The sequence below is a fragment of the Trachurus trachurus genome (genome assembly GCF_905171665.1).
Source record: "Trachurus trachurus genome assembly, chromosome: 3".
NCBI lineage: Eukaryota > Metazoa > Chordata > Actinopteri > Carangiformes > Carangidae > Trachurus > Trachurus trachurus.
Window position 1 is genome coordinate 13,776,878 of NC_139893.1, and position 24,704 is coordinate 13,801,581.

Sequence of the window (24,704 nt, forward strand, 5' to 3'; positions counted from 1 at the left end):
ATCCCTCACACCCGCATTTAATAAGTGACAGAGAACACAGTTCAACCTGATATGCAGCGAGCCTGATTCAGCTATTGTACGCTACAACCTAAGAGAGAATGCAACATTTTCTCTCTCCTGCTCCCTCTTGACCAACTCTGTCTCTGTCTCTGTCTCTCCCTCTTCACATCGCAGTGAGCAGCGCTGCAGCCAAAACAAATAACGTCCTGCCGGGAGCATTTCAGGGAGATTAGAGAGCAAAGAGCTTTCTCAACCTTTTCTTCTTCTGCCTTCACCCCAGCACCAGTTCGGCTTTCGAAACTCAGCATGAGTCATGTGTTTTGCTTTGCATGTCTGTCTGTCTGTCAGTGTTTCTGTCTATTTGCCTACTTGTCAAATGGTAGACTAACGCTGCGCTTACGTTCTGCTTGAAGCTGGACGAAGTAGCCCAGGGTGAGAGCCATAGTCTGAGAATCCACTGTGTTCAGGACCTTGGCAGCTGATGTGCCCGATAGAGGAACGCCGTTGTGCTGGACGTAGTAGGTCATCTCTGCCGGATTCTTCGACCCTGACACCCTGCGGATGCTCACCATCTGATTGGGAATGAACAGCGAAGGCATACACACACAAAAGAGTCATCATCAGCTTCTTTTAAAAGCCTGGTTCACTGTAATGAAACTTTAATCTCAGAAAACCTGTATCCAGTCAGAGAGTCTCATTAGATAAAAAAAAAAACACATGGACAGCAGAGTGTACTTGTTTAGTAAATCATTCAACCTCTGACTTGTTTTGATGATTAATTAGCAGATGATGAGCTGAGAAGCTTCCTAATTATGAGGGGCTGACCACAAGTAATCATACAAACGTGTGCAAAAGTGCGAATCAAAGTGTACATCTCATGAAATATTCATATTGTAAGAAATACGCCAACAAAACTATTGGACTAATGCTTCAATTAGCCTTCAGACTGACATGCCAGGGCACTCAGGCAAAACATCAGAATGAGAACCTAAAATGACGGATTATTTTCTCTCTCTAACTCTGTGCATCCTAGACTGTTTGTTCTTGCAGAGAAACTCAGACCTGGCATTCCCTGAGGGCCGCCGTGCCAGTTTCTTACCTGCACAGTGTAGCTGCCTACAGTAGTGGCTCGTCTAAAACGGGTGCCCTGCTGGCCTGCCAACACAAACAACTCTGCCAGCCGTTGCTCCATTAAACTGGCAAAGCTTTGGTACTGTCCCTCCAGGCTGGCGTTATCCACATCCTGGATCACTGCAAATGTAGACGAAACGAAGAGGATGGCCAGATGGTTGTTAAAAGAGAAAATAAATTATTGGCTCGAAGAGCAAGCACAAACAAAGAAGGGATAGAGGCAGAACTAGAAATGTTTGTGTCTGATTGACAAAGACAGACTAAAGCATTTTCAGTTTGCATTTTGCAGTCTAGATCCATTAGCTGTAAATGTACAACATTATCATACAGTAGGTACATAACTGACAAGCTTCAATTCAAAAAGGCATTTTAAGACTGCATGGGCTGGGGCCCGTTCAAAACAAACTAGATCTTACAAAGGGCCAAACAATCACATCAGAAGTCCTAAAAATCAAATCACAATCTTTGAAAGCGCAATCACAATCCATGATATGAATTGTGATTGTTTTTGTTTTTTTAAATTCCTGTCCATAATGATCAAGACTCAAACCGTTATGTGGATGGCACACTAAAAGCCACTGTTTTCAAAATGGTCTTAAATCCCTAGGTACAAATGTATATTCCAGCTCGATAAAATGGAATAGGAAGTTCTCAGTCACCTTAACCATTGTTGGCTGCTTTTCAAGTTTTCTTTGAATGCTCCAAGGTGTCGGACACTGATAACCGTTTATGTTGTGAGATACAGACGACTGTATCGAAAGTGAAACGCATATCCCTTCAGATATAGTACTCCTCTTTAGATGGTTGAATAGATTTCTTCTTCAACCTCCGGAGGTTGTGAATGTGTTAACAGTCAACTTTGCTAGTTGATAGTGACTGTGCATAGCCAAACCACTGACACTCTACTGATGCTGAGTCAATTTTAGGCACCAGGCAGCTACTTATCTGCCGTGCAGCAAGCTGACACTGAAATGTGTTTCACATATGTCATCCACGAAAGAGACCCTTCAAAAGAGACATGATAAAATCTGGCCAACTGGCTCAGCCATTTGGTAGGCAATCATTCTGTCATTGATTCACATTATTTAAGTAGACCGAGTGCAGTAGGTTTTGCAGCTTTTGCAGCTTGTTGTATTTTTCCACTGTGTGATTCTGTTGAGACCAACGGAGTGTTCTCAGCCTGCATGGTTTCATGGGAAGCTCATGTTCCTTAGTATTGAATCCATATGTAAGAGGAAAAATGTGTTATTGGCCATAAAAGCGCCATAAGCCAATGATGAATAAGGGGTTGGAAGCTCGTTTTGGGTCACTCTGTCCAGCAGTGGTCAAACATCAGCCAATGCGGCTGTAATCTGTTCTGTTTTTTAACAGTTGAAAAGCAATAATCCTGGTTGTACATCTTGTTCAGTGTGACTAAATCCCATTATCTAGGGGATGACCTTGAACTGACTCGGCCTCTCATCGCAGTAAGTGCACAGCCTATCCATTATATGTTATGAAAGTGTGGGTGCCTTTGAACACTGCTCCTGCCCTTCAGTCTATGTAGTCATCCATGAGGCTCAGAAAGTAAATACTAAACAATAAACCACACAAGAGTCCTGTGCATATAATCACTTCTGTAAAAAGACACAGTTTAGATTATAAACAAAAGAACATGCATTATGTCTTGAAGTTTCCATAAATAGTGCCAAGCATGAAATTCGCAGCTGAATAGGTTCATGCCTGCCACACGCACTGTTCCAAGTGTTTTCTGTGCCATCAAGTAGCACAAAAAGAATTGCTTAAATTTGACAAGCTGTCAAACATGTACCGCTGGTGATTCATAAACAGATAATATGCTCACAGTTGCACAAGAGGACCAAACAAGGATTTTCTTCTCTTTTTTTTACTGCAACGTTATCAACAGACCAGAGGACATTTTTCATAATGCTTACCTGTGATCACCCAAAAGTCTCTTGTTGCAGTGGAGGTGTTCAGATTGTGATACTCCAATGCTGCAAAGACAAAGACAAAAACAAAAACATTATTGTCTGCCCAGACAAACTGAAACATTTAATCTTTGACACACAACCTCTTTTATGCATTATACTGTAGAGATTTTTTTTCTTCTTCTAATCGCTTGGTTTTACTATGGCAAAAGAAAAGATCAAATAAAAAAGTGAAACTGAACATTATAAAAATAAACTCAGACAAAATGCAAAATGTTTGCTGGTCATCTTTTCACACTTCACTTGCACCTATATTTGGTTTTACACATTTGTTTTCATTTTACAGGGTCAGGGACTTTCAGTCATTAGAATATTTTATTCAATGAAATACAATCTGCAAACATGCACAAAAAAAAAACTAAATCATCAAGAACAATAATAATAATTTTCACTGCTGCAACTATGTGATTATCAGTCTAACAAGTGGTGCTCTCGCTGGCCAGACATTTCACTTTTGAGAATCCAGTGCTTGTAAATCCAGGCCAAGTACACAAACACTTCAGAAACCTTTCATGAAGAAGAGGGACGGTTTACACTTTGGCACATTTTGTGTGGTTGAGATCTCAGTTTAAAGCCTTGTTATCAGTGCGTGTCAGACACATACAGAAGCAAGGAGAGCTTTCAGCTGCCTGAGCTCTGGTTGTCTCTGTGTTCTCTTACATCTATTTCCTGCCTGATTACGCTCCTGTGCTGGAGGCTGGTGCAGTGTTTGGGGGAATGTTGTATCACTGGCCTGTGAAAGCAGACACACTACAGAAATGTACACTCAGGCATGACAGGAGAGCGGGGTGGAGAGGGGGGAGTCAGGGTGAGAGGAACAGTAAGGTCATTTAAAAGGCTGTCAGCAAAATCAGTATAATGCTATCTATACGCTTGAATCACAAGCCTCCTTATGTTGTGTGATGACAGTCTGGGGGATATGAAATAGAAGATTAGAATCTAGTTCACAGACAAAAAACTATTATTTAAAAGAAATTAGGTTTTGCAGCTGTAAAGTAGCCTATATGTGGTATTAAAAAGAAAAGAGACTTTGCCAACAGCCTCACCTCACTCATTTTCAACCTGAGAGATATTGTTAAAAAGCAGAGGGGGAGTACACGGCCTGATCGCAGCAAGTCCAGCCTACACAAACACCACGGGAAGGATGGAGTACGTGGTGCTACAAACAGGAGTGGTGTGAGATCCCGGGCCTTTTCTGTCAGAGTAGAGCCCAAGGTGGTATGAGAATCCCCCACTGTTAATTATTTACTGCGATAATTGGCTTTGAAGTGAGGAGGCCGCCACTGCCAGCATATGCTCACACCTCCTGTGAACGGTGTAAAATCACTAATGGTGAGGGTACAAAACAAACACAGAAAAAATCACTCACATACTCTCTGTCTGTCTTTTACCTCCTTTTCTTATTGGGTTTTACTTCAGTTTCTTCTTTATTAGAGTCTCTTTGTATCTTGTTGCTCCACTCTCTTCCCTTGTTCCCAAACCAAATCATCCTGCCTGCGGCTAACTTCACTTTCTAACTTAATTCAATCACAACACAAAGTGAACGTTAATTTAATGCTCACAAGCAGAGTTTCTATTCATCTTGTTTTAAACAGTGTGTGAACTGAAACTGCTATTGTGCCTCAGTGACACTGACGCTGCATCGCAATTCAGGTGCTGCATGTTTCTAGGGATCAAATTCAGCTGAGACATGCAACCTTCTATACGTATCTTTGTCCTCAGTATCCCATCATCCACTGCAGGTTCGTAATGGAGCAGTGAGGCAGTCCACCTTCATCACATAAAGGAGGAATATTATATGAGCACGTCTCATTTACCAGATTTTTTGGTACACTGACCTGTAAATCATATCCGTACCAATTACAAAGTCACTGCAGAGGGCAAACGACAAAGGCCAACCATAAACTCTAACTATTAAACTGCAATAATGAGCTACAAGATAAAAAAGTCTCAACTTTTATATTAAACTATGAATCGCATTGAACTTGGCTAAGTTTACTACTAGTATTAAGATAAGATTAACTTAATTAACCATAATCAAATTTGACATTTTCCTGTTGAAAAATCATTTGTGTTGAGGAGGGTACTAACACTACATTACTTTGGGTCTAAGACAGATGTCTCATTGAGGAAGGAAATGTCAGTCTTGCACTTCAACACCATAACAGACCGATACCATCCGACCAGCACACTCCCTTCTGCACAGCACTTGACTGAATGTGAACTTCTGGCTCTGAATTCAGCTAAATGTGGTCCAGCAACATCCACTCTGGGAGGTGAGAGAAGATCCATAGTCCATTTACCCACTGGCTCAGCCGGTGCTTTAAAGAAAAAGTGATTTCAAGACTGCAGTCGGCCAGATGATAATAGAGGGAAACCCTGGGCTTAGTGCGTAGCTCAAGCAGCAACCCTGCCGTGATCCTGAGCATGATCTTGCAAAGCCAAGCCCTGTCTGGTCGAAGTCCAATACCAAAGACCAACGTCCAAAAGAGTAATTAAAGCACTGCAGCTGGTTTGCACCCATTGAAATTAAGTAAGCAAGGCTTATTTCTGCTTGAACAGAAACCTAACCAGTGATGCAATTCTCAGGCGTGGGCCTATTCAAATCATCCAGTCTAATGGCTGCCTGTCTCCTTGACCCAAAGTGTCTTTTTATAGATAGACACTTCCTTTAGCTTGATGAGACAGAGGTTTGGTTACAGAGAATTACATTATGCAAGACACTGAGGCCACTTTTATGCATGTATAACCTGCCACACTGTCCACCCAGGGGGCTGAGCATGAGCAGCACATTGGCAAAACAGCAGCAGGAGCTTCACTCCTCTATAAGTGCCAGCACACGATGCATTCAGGTTCCTGTGCACATTTGCAGATCAGCTACATTTTAGCAGCACAAAACACAACCAGTGTACATATACACATAAAACAGAAAAAATAGACTTAAGGCACAAAAATACATTTCAGGTCATGCCAGTAAAACATGAGGTGTGACATGGCCGGTGTGAAAAGCTGTATTGATTATGTAAGCGTATCTGTTCCATTTGATGTGCGTGCAATGCACTGAAAGATAACCCCTGTGAATACACCAAAACACTGATCCACAGGAAAAAAAAACATTTACCTGCTTGTCCTATTGACTACTAGCCTATCTGTGGAGATTTCATGACATGTTGCATTTGTCTTGGCACATAATGGACTTGTTAAAGTGTCAGAACAATGGCAGATAAAAGGCTCCTGGATGAAATACTCCACATGTTAAAGTTCCACGGCTTTGGTTCACACTAACTGCACAAGCAACAAACATGTCCAGAACGTCAAGTCTGGTCCCCCTTAGACATTGATCCTGACCCAGAAAATTTCCAGGCCATTTCTGGGTGAAACTTTGTCTAAAAGGAGCCTATATCCCCATAGCAGCTACAAGACCTCAGTTCTGTTGCTAAACTATTCTGAATGAACAAGGTCGAGCAAAAGTCCCCTTCAGGGAACAATAAAGTACCATAAAAATGATGTCTCATTATATGTCAGAGATCTGCATTTGCACTATCACCCTCTACTGAGCATTTTATATACGTATATATATACCATTCGCCAGCTATACTAGTGGTGATGGGACAGGCTGCACACTGGGACTCAACTGGGATTGCTGTTGAGACTTTCGCTGATTCCCTGTCACTCTTCATTTGTTTTTCTCTCAGTATAACTTTAACACAGACGGAGCAGCAGACTGAGCATGCCCTCAAAGGAGGCAGAGATGAAAGGCATGGGCTTAGTTGTGTCTTAGTTGCATCGACTATGTTTAAGTGGCTCAATCATTAAAAACAACTGGTCATAAAAACAGAACAGTCACAAACATCCAATTACAGAAAAACTGGACATCACTCAAGCTTAGTAATTGAATGACTGAATGTAAAGCTTCTTAGATAAAATCAGGAAAAAAGTTGCAAGTTCTATGGTTGGATCAAATCTTGATTTCTGTGAATAAATTCAATCAGTAAAGCGGCTTGTTTGTCCAAAGATGTGGATGAGATCTGACAAACACGTGTTACAGTCGCAAATGTAAACTTACGCTCAGCAATGATAAGTGGTGGATAGAAGAGGAAGTAGCCCACCAGCTCGGCTGACAGCTGACCGAGGAGATTTGAGGCAGCGGTGCCGTTAAGGAAGACAGTGCCATTACTCACAGTGTAGACCAATGACACAGCAGGAGAGCCTGCTGCCTGAGTGACACTCAGCATCTGGGAAGAAAACAGAAAGAGTAAAAGTTCAGGGAAGGAAGAGAGCACAGAAGATCCAAGGTATAATCACAATGCTTGGGACTGAATAACTATAATGTGCAAATCTGAAAGATTAGGATAAATCTTGTGGAACAAGGTGAGGGCAGAAATTACATACAGTACATCAACAAGAAATCAATTACTGTCTTGGATTAACAAATATTATGAAAATGATCAAGGAAGGCAACCACAGGAAATTGGCAAGGCATGAAAGAGTGCAGAAATACTGTAGTATCACATTTTTTCCTCCATGCAACAAATCAGCTTTAATATAGGGTGCACTTTAATGTGGCAGTTAATTAAAATTAAAACAAACGCTGCCCTCCTACACATCATTAATTTGCATCTGAGAAGCGGCTCTCCCTGATGGGACAATTTTGCACAAATTGCACACAATTTGCATCGGTTTGTAGCTGCCAAATCACCAAAACACATGTTTATGTTGATGTGTATCAACATAAACAATGACACCAGAACATTTCACTGTACAGGTTTCACCTGTGGCATTAATATTAACATCAGAGCTTTGCCTTTGTAACAATGAGGGAAACATTTACACAGTGTTGTTAAGGCCGCATTTATTCAATACCTGAACAGAAAGCCTGCTGCTCGAGCTGAGCACTTTGGCCTGTGCTTCTGAAAACACCTTCTCAAGCCTCTGTTCCATCATTTGAGAGAAACGACAAGACCGAGGATTATCACCAGGTCCCACAAACTGCAGCACTGAAACATTAAAGAATGAGCCGTTATAACAAAGTCACTAGCCAAACTGTTTTTGTAAACCTTTTTTTATTACAGCTTAAATTCTGACTAGTCAGGCAGTATCCTTCACTTCTAGTTTCTACTGAGATTGGCCAAATACACAATCACAGCAGGAACACATAACTGTAAATCTCAAGCTGATCTTTGACTCATTTTTTTTCTTTCATCCAGACTGAACATTAGCTGACCTGTTTTCAGCTGGAAGCCAGGGGCAGCGCTGGATCTCCATAATGTAGCTGGGAGGGGCAGGGCTGTCACCATAGGGAGGTACTGTCGCAGGTCTGCAATCAGCTTATCACGGCCGTAGGACTCCAAGCCTTGCAGCACTACAGAGGGGGGGTAAACCATGTCCCCACCGGTCACGTGATAAGCCACTGTCATGTTGGGAGAGCCAAATACAGTCTCCACCTGAGAGAGTAAAGTATACAGATGAGAATTAGATATCTTTCCAATAGAGTTTCTTTCCAATAGAGTTTTTTTTCCCTGTTACCATGTTCAACCAATACATGACTGAGGAAAAAGTTATAGTAGGTTTTTCAGATCATACTAGTGACCACCACAACATTTTTTGACCTTTGTGAATTTAATTTGATTTGCTCATTTCACTACCTGAAATATTTAAGTCTGTTACATAATAAATGAATATATTATATTGATACCCATATGAATATTCAACTAATAACTAAACGTAACTAAGCAAATTGAGAAAACCCGTGAACTAAACAACAATGAAACCAGAGTGAATTTTCTAAGGCAAACTAGTTAATACTTTTAATATTTTTTTTTTAGTTTTGTGACAATGATATGATTTTGGATTGAATTACCAGCCTAAAAAAGCATTAATAACTAGATTACAAGCTTTTTTATTTGTCTTGCAATTTGCCACATAGCCTAAAGACATGAAACCTTTTTTTTTCAACTTCACTGCTTTACTCCAGTCTGCCTTTGTGGGTCAGTACAGTATACTTGTGATTAATTTATTCATCCATAAAAGCATGCTAATCAGTGCTCCCATCTCTCTCAACCAATGCCCATTACTAAAACAAAGCTAATAAAGATTCACAAAATAATATTATGGGCAAAAACAAAATAAGTATATGGACATTCAAATAAATTATTCCCATTTTATGTCCATACCAAGTATTGGGCCTAATGTTGTGTTGGATAAAAGAGGTACCTCATCACACTGATGCAAAAATCATGCTAATACAGCGCTGTCATAAAACTGTGATTTGCAGCACTGCAGATGTATTTGCATCATTACCTACAATACAACAACTGGTATTAAAATGACAATCACCTCTTTATAAATTACATGATGAAGGTCGTGTCATTCAGTGCTGCTGGTATCATGATGTCGACCACCTTCCAAATAACACTACAAGATTTAACAGTGGTTTTCCACCCTTTAGAAAGCCACTAAAGAAATGAATGATGACTGAAAAGCATTTAGCTGCTTCAGTTTCAAATACGTGTTTGTCAATTAATTACAAATGTTTTACATCATGAGTTGTTTCTTTTCATTTCTGGTGTTGTGCATGCCGGCTCAATGTCACACTGTCTTGACTTACTGTGACGCTGGAACAGAGCAGAACCAATGTTAATGTTATTAGTAACACTACTCTGAGAAGTCAAAAAGTTTGCTGTGAACCAGGTCTGAAGGAAGCTTCAAGTTTATTATTCTCACACCACATTGGAATATAAAGAAACCATGAAAAGATAGGAGTAGTTCAACAGAAAAGACACATTTATGTTCTAGTCCTTCAGAGTGGAATCTAAAGGTACTGCCAGCAAATAAGCTGAATGGCAAGATATTGACTTGCTTTGCAGTAATGAAGCACTCTACAGTGTATTGTGACTATTTGCTAATGAGAGTATAAGGAACAAGAGAGGGACTGATCACAGAATACAGATATAGGTGAACAGGAGGGACAGAGTGGCTGCTAGGAAGAGAGAAAAGAGAGTGAGAGATGAGCGAGGCATGGGACAGAGTGCTAAATAGGGAATTCGGGACAAAGGGGCTTATGTTCCTTCACTTTTAACCCAAGAGGCCAGGTACGTCTGCAGTCTCATCTTCACAGAAACGCAGGTGAAATCTGTCGCAACTTTGTGTCACGACAGAGGAAATGGGTTTGTCGGTAGGAATTTGACTTTTTCTTGAACTGTGCTCACACGGAAACCCGAAAGGGGATGAAGACAGATGCAATGAAACTAGGTGTGTGTGTGCGCGTGGGTCAGAGAGAGGGGGAGAGCAATGGAGAAATAAAACCATTCAGGTCTGTTACCTAAACCCATCTGGAAGCCTGTGCTGAGAGAGGAGATCCAATGATGGCCAACACACTGAGAGTCTACAGTGTCTGTGAGTAGCTGAGAGTCACCACTCTGCCTCCTCACAATTCAGCTTTCTCATCAGCTCTGTGAAAAGAGCCCTTTATTATCACTTCATCCTCTCAAGCTTTGCCCATGTGAAGGTGTTATTAGGAGATTGCATTTCAAGCAAGCCAGAGATTGGTAACACACCAACTAACTCTATTTCAAAGAGTGTGGAGGACTAAAAGATTAACCTAACAGATCACAGTGTTGGTATTGAAAAGGTTTCACCAGAGCACCGCAACTAAGCGACAGAAATAGTTCACTTTTATTTTTATTTTTTAAAGGTTGAAAATAAGTTTAGTCTTGTGGTCCAATTCATTTAGTCTATTTCTCATCATCTTTTTAGCATCAGCACAGCACATCGCTCTCCTCCCAACCATTTATAACCTATAATTAAACACAGAAGCAATTTCCCTTGCCAACAGCTTGCTTCCCATTGGATGAGAGAGCAGTGCTGCTAAAAGGAACCCATGCAATGTTGAAATGGGTGACGGGAGTGCACTGAAGCACGGGACCTTCAGAGACTACAGATAGGCTGAGCATGTGAAAGCGCTGACCTTCACGCGGGCAGGATGAGTACACAGGCCTCATTCAATTATTTGATACTTCCAAGTTGAGAAATACAACACTCGGGACATTTCAGTGGATCGCAGAGATACAAGTAAACACACACACACACACACAGAAACTTGCACACACAGATGCACTTAACACTTGCTCATAATTGCAACACTCTGAAGGCACTCCATCCCACTGGAGACAAGGAGGAGAGATTTTCTTTATGTGGAAAAGGAATCAAATTGCTGCTTCAGTTATTGCCTAAAACAAGCAGTCAGATTTTTTTTCAAATTAATTTCTTCTCCACATGTTGAGGGTATAGTGTGTGCACACAGCAAATAGACAACATCATATCAGTACCAGCTGACATGTCTCCTTACAGAACTCCTTCCTCCTCTGTTTACCAGACTAAAAAATGCATGTCTACTTCTCACTGACTGCATTTTAACATCTTCTTATAGCCAAGAGGTGCTTCTGATACAGACTGTGGAGGAGGTATTAGAGGCTTATTGGACAGAGAGAATGGATTTGGCACAGTGGAAACCATGATTGGTTCCACAAATGGCTAATCCACAGACACAAAGATCATTGTGTGTGCACAGGATCTGTTTGTGTGCAGGGGAAATGCTGAGATTGGTTTCCCTGAGTTTTTATTAAACCAAATCTGCTGTGTCCACTCCTATGGTTAGATTGCCTTTTGGTGAAGTGTTGACAGACTAATTGGATAGAAATGAAAGCCTGTCCCTTATATAATGGAAAACAGGAGTAACACTTCTCATCTACAGTACTGCTGTAACCTTAATCTACATCTTGTTTTAGTGTTGCTACAGTTAGTCAAATATGTGACATCACCCACTGCCTTCTGGGACACATTCAGTCAACCTAATTTCTATATTAGTCCTCATCTCTTCTCACATAGCCTACATGAAGGTCCTTGGTTTAAGTGCCTTATTCACTTCACACTAATAAACCACCACATTACTGGTTGGGGCAAAATTAGGAAACATTTACTGTTCATTAGTGTCAGAGCATTGTTTAGCTCAGGCATCTTCACAATCTGATACATCTCACATAATATTTGAGACACAAGCTTCAAATAAATCTGTTCACTGAATTCAGACGAGATGAATTTGAACCGTTCTTTTCTCAATGCAACACTTTTCCTCCTGTATAATGAATGAACCAACATCTCAGCAAAAGGGTAACAATTCTAGGTATCTGGACAAACTTCTAACACTGACAGAGGCATTTCTCTTGCTTTTCTGAATTCATCAAAAATGTATTTTGCTTTCATTCAGATTCTACCTCAACATAATGGGGCGGGGGTGGATTTTAGATTGTAGGAAACTTGTCACAACTCTTAAATCTTTCTCTGTGTATTGATGCTGGTTGATGCTGCAAAGATAAAAACAGCACAGTGTTGATTTTAGACAGCTATCGCATCCAGAAAATGGATAAGAAAAGATATTACTAAAGCCCAGTGTGTCACTGTAAATGTGTCACCAGGTTAAGACAACGCCTTCAGCTTAAAGTCGCTCAGTGTCAGAGAAACTGAGAGCATTTTTTAAATGAATTGCAAACTTTTTTCATTATCCTTAACTCCATAAATCTGCATAAATGGATATTCAGGATATATCCAGTGGCTGAAACTGATGTATTTTTCTGTTATTAATATGGCTGACCTGTGCTTGAGCAGAGGAATCATTGAGAGCTTTTCGGAGGCCTTGGCTGAGCCCCCTCCGCAGGTTCTGCCTCTGGATACTGTCCAATCTGTTTCTTCTCACGTAGATGGAAACAACTATCACAGATACACATGTAGAGATAGAGATGAAGACAAACAAAGACAAACAAAACATTTTTAAAAAATTAGAAGACATAATAAAAATAGACAGTTTTTTCCCAAGACTGTGGGAAAACTATTATTTACCTGTTTTCACCCACATTCTCTCTGTAATGTTGCACTGCTGTGGCGGAGCCTCTGTGGTGGTGGTGAAAGGGGAGATGAAGATGGTTGTGGCCACCCTGGGAGGACTTGTTCTCAGGATAAGTGGAGTGAATGCTCTCCTGCTGGTTTGGGTCCTGATGGTGGTAGTGGTGGTCGTTCTCCTGGTAACAGGCATGGGCTGTTGCGCGGTAGCGGCGGTAGACGGTGTGGGTCTCACGGTGGGAGGCATGGTAGCGGGGGGATTTTTAGTTTTGACGGTTGAAGCTACAGTTGTGGTGGCGAGCTTCACGGAGGCTGTTGTGGTGTCCTGTCGAGGGGTCAGAGGTGGTACCTGAGATGTCCCTTCAGTGGGCCCAGTGGAAAGCACAATTCTGACCGACTGAGAGGGGGCTAGACTGGCCTCTTTTTCTTTGGGGAAACTGGACGTTCCGGCATTTAACTCTTCCGACCCCGCCTCTGTAGGGACAACAAGCGCATCAGTACCATGCTGTGGGCGTTCAGAATCTATTGATGAGTTCAGAACAGGAGACAGGGAGGAATATGTGGGTGGCACAGCTTTTACGGATGATGATGATGATGACGATGTTGATGACGTTTTGTAAGATAGTGAAGTGGTAAGACTCACATGTAAGTGAGAGAACACCTGAGGATCGTTACTACCACTGAATGATAGCCATGAAGTCTTTGAAGACGATGGTGGTGACAGGGTTAATGGTGATGATGACATCAGCTCCCTTGACATTACTCCTTTCAGTTTTGAGTCAGTTGTGTTGCTGATATGGTCAGTGCCTGAGATACTGTTTACAAGGTTGGCTGAACGTGCAACGCTCCCGTCCCCTGCCAAAGTGGGGTAGCTCTTATACACAAATCCAAGCAGAGTACCTTGTGAAGATGTCACAGTGTCGATAGTCATATGAGAGGTTGGCAGAAAAGTATCTGAGCCCCACCCTGGTGGAGGAGCAGTGTTGACAGTCTGTCCCTGCTGCAAACTGAGAGCAACACCAGATTTCACATCAGCTGCAGACAAATCTATACTCTGTTCTTTATAATCTGATGTCCCTTTAACGTATGCAAGAGATGGATATTCTCCAACAGTTGGATAAAGTGAAAACAGATCACTGTCAACTGTTGGATCAGTTGAATTCAATCTATGCACATTACGCTCTTGTCCATTTTCCAGCTTTGGATGTTCATATGATGGGCCATCTGCTTGTAAATTAGATTTTGCCCTTTCAAAGCCAGTAGATGTATTTTCTGAGTCAAAGGCGCTGCTTTGAGCAGGCACTGGCTTAGTGTCTTCCCACTTTTTATATGGTGCCATTAATTTGGTGCCAAAGCTGAAAATAGTGCTCACTGTCTCAGTGCTGTTTTGTCCATCACTGGAGGAAGTAGTAGCTGCTACAGAGAAAGCAGTGGAAGGCATGGCTGTCTGTTTGCCTAAATAAAAGTTGGATTTATCACTAGTAACACTAGTGACCGGTCCCTGGGTGTGGGAAAAAGTGGCTGTCCTCAATGTTGGGACGATTTCGGACAAGAAAGGAGAAAACTGCTCATGACTGCTCATGACTATCACATCATCTTTATGAGGGAGGCTTTTAAGATGGCCTAATGCCACATCAAAAGTTACTGGAGAAGAAGCGATTTCAGTGGGAGATCCTTTGCCAGAACCTTCAGAGCCTCTTTTCAACATAAAAACATCTTTTGTAGTAATGAAAAATGGAAACTGTGTTGTGAACTGCCCTTGCGGAACACCCTTCTTGTATATTAAAGTAGACTCTTCCTTACCATTAGATAAAGGGGAAGCTGAGCTCTTATCAATATTTCTGTGGAAGCTCTCAGCAGGTCTCTTTTGATGTGTTATGTGAATACTGGAAGCTGGTGATGTTTTACTGTTCTCTGCACTAGTTTCTGGCTTGAAAGTCAAAGGTATAGCATAGCCCGCTCTGTCAGATGTTATAATATTAGAGGAGACTTCAGCTTGGGACACCAGCTGTTTAGATTTACTGGTGGATGGCATTACATCAGATCTTGCATCAGACTTGCGGGGAAATGTAAGTAAAGATCTTGTTTGAAAGGGTCTTTGTGAGGGAGTTACTTTGGATGGTAACAAGGCTTTTGGTTGGTCTACAAAATTAATCTCACTACTGGCCGACAGGAGATCCTTGGTGTTGTTGTGGAACGGGCTGTCGCTGAGGAACAAGGGTAATAAGTAGGTTGAGTGGGGGGTTGAAAAACTTTCATACATGGTTTTATAGGTCATATCTTTTTCTGACCTAGCTGGCAGTGCTGAACCTGAGGGAGCCACTGTCCCACTGTTGGGGGAAAATGTCATCTGTACAGTCGCCCATCGCCGAGGCTCTATGACGCCATTGGAAGACACTCTTTGTGCGACAAATTGTTGAAGGTTTATGACTTGATTCTTTGGCAAATTTGGTGAATCCAACTCTGCTGTGGGGAGGGGTGTTGCTGCTCTGGTGATTGAACTGAGGATGTAACCACCGGTGGACTCCGGCCTCGGCTGTGTGATTGAGAGCAAGTTATTCTGGTGAGCTTGGGTGGAAACAGATTTGAGCTCTGCTCCTGCTATCCCTCCCTGGTTGTAATTCATATTGATGGCAGGAACTCCGGGGCTGCCGTGACCCGCTGCCATCACTAAATCACCACTATTAGATGTATGCTCCGAGGACACCATGCTGGAGTAGACTGGCATTAGCTTAGTGATTGCCGTTTCGGAGCAAGATGCTTTACCTGGTGAAGCCTTGGAGGGAATTGTTAAAAATGATGCAGCGGGTCTGAACGTCACTGCTGGTGAAACAGTTGGATTTATAACATGTGAACCGAGGGGTGACACCATTGAATCTCCAACACGATTGTGAGCTAAAGTCTGAGTGTCTACTGCTGTTTTGTCTTTCCTTTTCCCATATGCTGTTCGATTTAACACCTGCTGTGTGACATGACTAGAAGCTGAATATCCGTTGGGAAGGGCAGACAGCGGCGCTGATGTGGGATTTTGTGAATCTCCCTGCTGCGTTTGAACAGCTTGCCTCTCTTGATTGGAGGGAAATGAGGTGCTAATTTCTAGATCATCGGTCAATATAAAGTTCACACCTTGTTTCTGCATCTGAGTGGGTTTGTATAAAATCTTTAAAAGATTCTGTCTTGTCTGGTTAGGAGAGGGATATGATGTGTACATGCCGTTTCCTGGGGTCTTGATTATTGTTGAGCTTGTACTCCTTGTGTATGTATCACTGGCTCGGTGGATTTTATCTGCTGATGAGAAAAATGAGTGTTTAGTCACTGTATTGCTCTTGTCACTTCTGCTTTCATCTGGAAAATGTGATGGTTTGATTGTTATGCTTTGCAATCCCTGTGAAACAGCTGGTGGGACTACGGCTGAATGAATGGTGGTCTGTGAAGTTGTTAGACTGTCTGTCCAATCCTGAGACCCTGCTGGTGTTAATGCTGCTGTTTCTTTCACAGCCGCAGTGCTGGACACAATCCTTTGACCTTGAGAAGATACAGCTTTGTCTCGCCACTCAGTGGAGGATGATGAAGAGAACTGAGACACCAGTGATGATAAGACAGATGAAGTGGATGGAGATGGTGACGACACCGACAATGACAATAAAGGAGATGATACTGCTGATGATGATACTGTTGATGACGAAAATGATGAGATATTCTTATTCCCATCCAAAAAGGACACGTGTGAGGGCCTAGCGACAGGTGATAACAGGGTAACAGCCTTTATGGGTGTGGTGTACTCTTGAGATGCACTGGAAGACAAACCTGAGCTGGTAGAGAGGATCCTACCTCCGACGTCTGACAACGAGGAGAATGACTCTGAGCCATGGCTGGAACTATGTGAAGGCCATTGGGTGGTGTGGGTCTCGTCCCCGGTGACAGTCGGCGAGATTTGACTTTGATCAAGGCTCACCGGATGTTTGACAGTTCCTGCCATGACGGTTAAGACAGAAGAAAAGGCAGGCTGCCCTGATAAACCTTCTCCCTCAGACTCTGAGTCACCATCTGAATGGACGGCTGAGAAAGGCACCTCCTCCGCCACCGACAGGTGAGTCAATGGCCGAACAGGAGCAGCTGTGGCTGCGGGGTCGCTTGGTAGAGACGAGGAGCCAGAGGCATCATAGGTGGATTTTTCTGTCAATGGAACAGACAGGAAGAAACTAAAATTATCTCTTGTGTACCAACACCTTCTAGCAGCAATGTTTATACAGTAAACTTTCTTAAAGTTGTAACTCAAGGTTTTGTTAATGGTATTAACAAATATTAACTCATCATATGTAGATTATATGAGTGATAAGACAGACTGATACTGATAAATTTGAGTTTAAAGCTTACAATTTTTATTATTGAACTTATCAATTAAGCATTGTCATTATTTAATGCTGCAAAGTCTCTATAGCGCTGTATGTCCTTCTATCAAGCAGCATAAAAAAACTGACTGCCTCAGCAGCTATGCATATTCACTCAGCCTGAATGTCAGCAAAGAGTTATCTTTTAAAAAGATGAAAGATGCAGCCACCACAAAGAATCAGGTGTCTGACACACCCATGGAAAAGTCCTGACAATACATCTACAGTGTTTTAATTGCCATTGTGTGGTAATCGTTCTGTCCTCTGCCCCAAGGTGAAAACGCATGACAAATACTACACACATTCCAGGTTTAAAGGCGCAAACACATTTTTCTAATAATCTGCGACAGCGCACCAAGGGCAGACATTTATGTTTTCCCAAAGGAGAGAAAGGGAGACGATCTTCAAAGTGGAACAAATAGAATTATTCAAGGGACGGTGTTCAAGTATAGCAAAGATAACACTACTTCTAAAACACACAGTGGACTTGTTACAGCTTTTGGCCTTCACAGAATTATATTTCTGTGAAAGGCAGACCTACAGAAAGATATGGAAGTTTACATTGTAGTAACTACAGTATCATGAAAATGCAGGAGCTGATTATTGCACCAAGACAGAATAACGTGGCGTTTTCTCTCATCCAGTCCTGCCCTCTGCTTTTCTTTTATTCTCAGCACATCCTCGACACGTCCATACAGGGATTCTTTTATCCATTTATAAAGCTTTGCAGTCCTGTCACATCTCCCACCCCCTCAGCATCTTTCCCCTGCTGAAGTGCATCCAGTGAACCAGCTAAACATGAGCAGGGGGAACCATTCGACAGACAAACATGTACCTCGATAGCAAACAGAGGCTACTGTAGGTACTCACACATACAAGTCATTTTTTGCCGAATCTGTTTTCCAATCAGGTTGGCTTGTATAATCACATTCTGTCCAGCGCATGCTGCAGAAATGTGAGGCCCTTGAGTCCGTGTTTTCTAAATTACATACATGATGACTGGCCTAAGGCAGTGTGAACTCACACAGCTGGCGCTATAAAACTATGTGAAAACCTTCATGTTCTGCAAATATCTGCAGAGCATTAAGACCAAACGGTAAAATAGTCTAACACCTATAAATTCAGTAAAAGCTCCAGGTCACTAACTCTGAACATACTCTTAAATGTCACCAATATCCCAGATAATTGGCATAATGCTTTTCATAAGTTGTTTTTGGAGGGATAAATCACTGAATTTCATTAACTGCCAAAATTCATTTCTTAGAGACAACCCCTTCATGCTGTACTCATGATCCCACTTAATTCCCTTTCTTCGATAAATCATTCATGTGCTAAAATGTTATTAGTGAAATTGCTATATCGCAATTTCTAACCCACTGTTAAAAAGCGGTGATATAAAACAAGTGGGAGATGGAGAAATGTATTTCTCTAGTCACATCACAGGTGATGCATGTGCCCTGCTTCAAGGCCACTAAGAGGTGACTCAGTCTTATCAAAATGAAAGAGAACTTCCTGCAGCCCAACACCAAACACCCCCCACCCCCTCCCCTGTTTAGCGTGCCCAGTGGCCAGTGGCAACATGAATGGGTGCACGGGACGATGGCCAGTCTGAACGGAGGTGTGGGGTCCACCTGTGGTTTTCCACCTGCTCTGACAGAGCTGAGCATATGGGCGGATTTCAATAATGGACGAGAGAGGACAAGATGTGCTGAATGTAGGAGAGAGAGAAAGAGATAGCACTATGAGAGAGCTGGCAGGTACATGGAAAAAGAAAATGAAATAGTCCTGGAAAACTGGAACAGTTTGGGAAAGATTGAGGATATGGAGGTCACTGTGAAAGGAAAACAGTACTCAGCTTTATGTTCATCACCGTGATTCTTCACACCATCACCATCAGCAGGAGAAAAGTAATGCTATACAGGTGCCAGTCACCTGGATCGTAAAAGATGTGCTCAATTGGATGGTCTGATGGTCATATGCTAAAGTTTGAAATGTGAAAAGATCTCTGGGTACTGAGCTGTTGGTTGGACAAGTTTAAAGATTTTTTTTCTTGGGTTGTGATGGGTGATTTTTCAATATTTCTGAAGACTAAAATTCTCAAAAACTGATGACAGCAGGACAGAAAGTGTAAGAGAGCTCTGTTATAAACTCTATTGCATGCAAAGTGATGACACCAAAGATTCCAAAGATACCAAATATATCAGGCTGCATTTTTTGTGAAATGAAGTGACGCACAAAGTATGAACAGTTTTACCATGAAAAACCATGAACAATGAAAAACCACAGATGTAAGAAGAAATAAAAGGAACACGTGGATGGTACAGGGTTTTAAACACAGGTGCAAACTGCCCATTGATATAGCATATATGTTCAATGATATGCTTTTACTTCTTAAGGAGGAGACAGCTAAACTCTTCTCCTCCCTTGTCTCAGAAGCCCACTGCAACCAGCACACACAAACCACAGACCTCATTTCCACACTCATTTCATCCCTCTGCAGCCAGCGGTATCTTTGAGCTACCAGGACACAGACATGACACTGCTGGGGCTCCCACTGCTCAACTCACATTATACACTGCTACTCCTTTTGCTTTGAGCTGTTTTTGTTCTCTTATGTGCGGAAAATGGTAAACAAGAGAGTGTAATTCAATAGTGAGGTGGATGGAACCCTGGGAGCGCAGAAACAAATTTGAGAAGAAGCCGGGTCTCAGAAAGCGCCTCAGAAGTCCTTGCTATGTTTTGACTGCGTATGGATGGTGGAGGCATATACAGCAGCTTTGAGCTGTTGTTGTTCTATTAAAATGATAAATAAGAGCTCCAATGGTGAGGTTGAAGAAAGTCTGGAGGGAGAAAATTGTGATGGAGTGTGTTGACATACATATTGCACATTTTTTTTTGTGCAGGGCTGGAGAAGCAGTTAGCAAGAATGCTGATGGATGGGAGGGAGGATGTCGTATGCATCCGGCACTATGCGTTTCATTTATTTATTTATTTACTCATTTATTTATTTTTTAAAAAGGGTGCAAACAGCACAGCAGGCTGAGACACGCATCAGCTGTCTGGAACACAGCCCAGTGGACACTTCACCCTGCAAGCATGCAGAGACGTGCACATGGTATTAACTGAAATGTTCATTCATTCAATCACTCATTTTGTGCCTCTGACAAAGAGTTTTTTTTTTTTTTGACTGATTACCTGTTTATTTCCAAGGGCATCTCAAAAACCTGAAGCTAAGCCAAAGGAGCCATTATCAAATTTGGAGGCATATTATGTAATTTTACAAAGCCCAAACAACACATTATGTTGAAGTTGTAAGCAAAAATAATATCCCCTTGCTAAATTCAACATACTGCTACTGCCATACTTGGCCTTGGTATAACCAGCAGCCTATGGTGGCTAATGTTAGATTAAAAAAAAACAAAATAGAAATAATAAAACAAAAAAACCCTGAGATACTAATTGATCCTAAAATATACTATCAGACTGGATACTCACTTGTAACAGCTTTAACACCAGCAGTGCCATCTTTGCTCTCTTGAGTTGACAGAACTTCACACAGCACCACCACAGACCGGCAGGCACACATGTGGCCGTCCCCGCACCAGCAACACAACACATGAACACTAGTTGATGTTCACAACACAGAGCTGGCTGGTGTTGCCAGCATAAAACAAACTTAACATGGCAAGAGCTGCTGCTGAAGGGCCTCCACCACCAGTTTTAGTCGAAAATGAAAAAACCCAAAACAATGTTTGGAAGTATTTTGCATGTGAGGCAAACAGGGGCTGTATACTGCAGAGAAGTATAGGTAAATGAGGTGGTCTGGCCTACGCAGGACTTTTCCAAAACATGATTCAGCCGAGCTGAAGCATTTTCGTACTGTTATCGTATTTACAGGTGGCTTGAATTAAAAGACAAAGAAAAAATACGAAGGAGAGGAAGATAGAAAATGCTATTCAAATAACTTTAATTTACGTTTTCCCCACCACTTCTATCTCCACACAATAATCCAAGTTTTCGATCGAAATGCGTTGTGGCAAAGGTTGGGCTGTGAAGGATCCAACAGTTGGAACTTCAAATTTTTCAGGAGATACATTTTTTCAATTTTTCAGTTATTATTTTCCACGGCACCAATATTACATTTTTAAGTTTTTAGTGTCATGATAACCCTTATGTTAGCTTATACTTTTTAACTCTTCTTAAATTGTTGTGTAACTTACATTACTGCGTCAGTCTCCTGACTGTAGCCCCCATGTACACAGCTCAGCTGTGCTGTTCAGTGGAAATGTTGTGCCTTAACTCCACTCTGTATAAAGGGCATAAACACGTTAAAGCCGGCAGGCAGTCACCCAGCAAAACAGACATCTGTGTAAAAGACAGAGCTGGCATCATAAGGCTGACACCGACACGGTTGTGTTACACGTCATGCCTCTGATTGCAGAAGCCACTATGTTATCTAAAATCACACGTAGAGGCGGTATTAGTTCTGTGAAAACAGGAAAAGGTGGCATGATAAGGGGTCTTTTAAAAAAAAATTGGGAAGAGCCAAGTCAAGCAAAAAACTGAAAGTTCTCCACTGCTGTGGAGAGGAGTGATAACCACCACGCATGGGGGCGCCCTGTTGGCTCACGTGGTAGAACAGGTACCACATAGGCTTAGTTCCCCTTACTGTCTTGACACTACCCTATCCCAAGGCAAACTGCCCCCCAAAATAAGTGGAACAAGCCACAATGATAAGCATGGACACAGATAGTTACCAAACTGTATGATTCACTCACCACAAAAAAACAGGACTTCCCTATTCTGTTCATCAATTAACTGCACCCAATATATCAATAATCATTCAAAGACACACAACACAAATGGGTGAGAGTTTACACTTTTTTTTCCAAGAATAACATCCAAACGTTAATCCTCCTGCTCTCATTAGGTCTATGAGTTGAGACGTGTGTGTGTGTGCAGAACGGATTAATTTAACACAACCATAGTTCGCCTCAGAGGTGGAAGCAGATGTACAGTAGTCCCTTCCAACCAGTGGGGAATAGGTCCTGTAAATAGCAAAGTAACAGTCTACTGTCATAAAAAAATAGTTGTTAACCCCAGATTAGTGCAGACTGGTGATAGTATTGATACTTTCTTATGAGTATCAATACTAAAACGGACACGTTTGGTATTGGAAGTATTGATACTTGAGTATCGATCCGCACATCACTAAATCAAACACTGCACAATTGACCACTGACTCAAGCTAAGCACTCTCCCCCTCTGTCCTCCATCTTTGTGTGTTTCTCTCTCTCTCTCTCTCTCTCTCTCTCTCTCTCTCTCTCTCTCTCTCTCTCTCTAGATAAATTCAGTCTATCCACTCACGCTAAGGCCTTCCGTCCCTTTCAGCCTGACATGTCGACACACTGACTTCTGTCCTGATGCAGCTCAGGATGCTGTAGTCATGGCTCATGTTGTTGCACTCTGTCCACTCCTATTACTGTTCACTCAGACTGTTCTCGACTGTCCTTGTCCCTGTGTTTGAGCTTTTCTCATTTAGGCTTAAGCAATATGGTGGCATATGCTGTTAGATTTTATAGATCTGTCAACTGGTAGTTATCTGTACTTCTGCGCACAAGGAAAGGTGCCAAAACAAGAGAAGAAAAACGAATCTGGTAACTACATTGTATTAATTTCTTCCTGTATCTGCATTTCTATATGGTGCATTAGGGTAATTTTCCCATCAAGTGTTATGTTTTCCACTGCAGGCACTGGCTCAGTAAAACACACCAGAGAGCTATTATTCAGGGCTTTTAGCAAGCTTTTTGGAAGGTGACAGGGGACACATTCCCTCCACTCTCACATGAGGGATCATATATCCGCTGGCTCAAACTCTTTTGGCAAAAGTAGATGGGAAGTGGTGGGTCTAAACAATGAATAAGGTTATTTTTATGCAGAGGTCCCAACCGCAACCCATGAAAATAATCAGCTACAATAATCTAAATTAATATAGATGATGTAATAATGCTGAAAATAAGATTTTTGAAACAGTTTCAAATACGGTACTATTTTCTGAAGTGTAGCCTGAACACACACGTGTAGCTTCAATGACAGATCTTGAAGACAAAACTCCCACATCGTTAGAGGAACCACTTAACACTGCTCATAACAATATATAACTTTTTTTTTTTATAGTCACACTGCTTTGGTTGAGGGAAATTGACACAAAGAAAGGAAATACTTGCACCAATTATTCCAGATTGTAAACATGTAGTAGAAGTATTCAGGGCGAGCCATTCCCTCTGATATATCAAGTGACCAGATGAACCTTAGTGGAGCAGACAGGATGACTGGAAGTCAGAGGGCTCAGTAGGGTACTGCAGGCAATCACAGTCCCATTAAAACCACCAAAAATAAGTCATGTTTCACTACAGCATCATGCCCAGAGGCAACACTGGCCTATGCACTGTCAAGGTTGAAAACAGAGATAGCACGCAACAGATATAGAGGTAAAGCTAAGGTAGATACATGGTATTTCTTTTCACTGAAGCATCACAGGTAATCATTCAGAAGGGTTTTATTGTTCAGACTGCACAAATGCATCGAAGAATGTCTTACATCAAGTGACATTTCTGATCTTCTGATCTTTATAGATATGCAGATGTTGTGCTAACAAACCTTCAAACTGGTTTGATAATCTGAAAGCTCTGATTTCTTGTCCTGGATTAACCCAACACACAGACAGAGAAAGAGAGAGAGAGAGAGAGAGAGAGAGAGAGAGAGAGAGAGAGAGAGAGAGAGAGAGAGAGAGAGAGAGAGAGAGAGAGAGAGAGAGAGAGAGAGAGAGAGAGAGAGAGAGAAAAGCGACTGTATCAAACTGGAGCTCATGACTGTTTCCTGGGGCCGTACATATCAGAGAAGGCAAGGGATGAGTGTAGGAGTTTAGCTACATGCTGAGGCTGTGATGGGCCCGGAGATTACAACAGTAGGTGTGAAATGACAGGTGGGGGTCAAGGGAGGGCATCAGATATAGACGCAGCAGTTGATGGGACTATGTACAAGGTGAACATTAACATCAAGGTCCCCTCCTAATTTATGGATTAATTTTGGATACAAGATTTAATAATACAATGAATGTTATATTTATTTCAACAAAGGTTAAATGAGAAACAGCAACTTGTCTTGAGCATGAATATCAGAAAAATAATCATTGGTGCTGTTGGATGTTATGTTATGGGATATGTGCAATGCTGTTAAGTCTTGTGTTTGCTGGGTTGGTATGGCTGAGGTGTATTGTTTTTTGTCATTGTGGCCATGA

At 41.8% G+C, this 24,704-nt stretch overlaps 1 protein-coding gene across 1 annotated transcript in view; it reads right to left on the bottom strand.

Annotated features, from left to right (window-relative positions):
• Nucleotides 1-24,704, bottom strand: part of kiaa1549lb (KIAA1549-like b) — a gene marked incomplete at both ends in the record, with an annotated part of 53,662 nt that overhangs the window by 13,884 nt on the left and 15,074 nt on the right. The window contains 9 exons of the mRNA XM_083993188.1: nucleotides 401-572; nucleotides 1,100-1,251; nucleotides 3,066-3,125; nucleotides 7,186-7,354; nucleotides 7,983-8,116; nucleotides 8,344-8,563; nucleotides 12,769-12,884; nucleotides 13,014-13,487; nucleotides 16,845-17,189. Coding sequence (XP_083849314.1) covers nucleotides 401-572; nucleotides 1,100-1,251; nucleotides 3,066-3,125; nucleotides 7,186-7,354; nucleotides 7,983-8,116; nucleotides 8,344-8,563; nucleotides 12,769-12,884; nucleotides 13,014-13,487; nucleotides 16,845-17,189 — 1,842 coding nt within the window. The remainder of the gene's footprint in view (nucleotides 1-400; nucleotides 573-1,099; nucleotides 1,252-3,065; nucleotides 3,126-7,185; nucleotides 7,355-7,982; nucleotides 8,117-8,343; nucleotides 8,564-12,768; nucleotides 12,885-13,013; nucleotides 13,488-16,844; nucleotides 17,190-24,704) is intronic.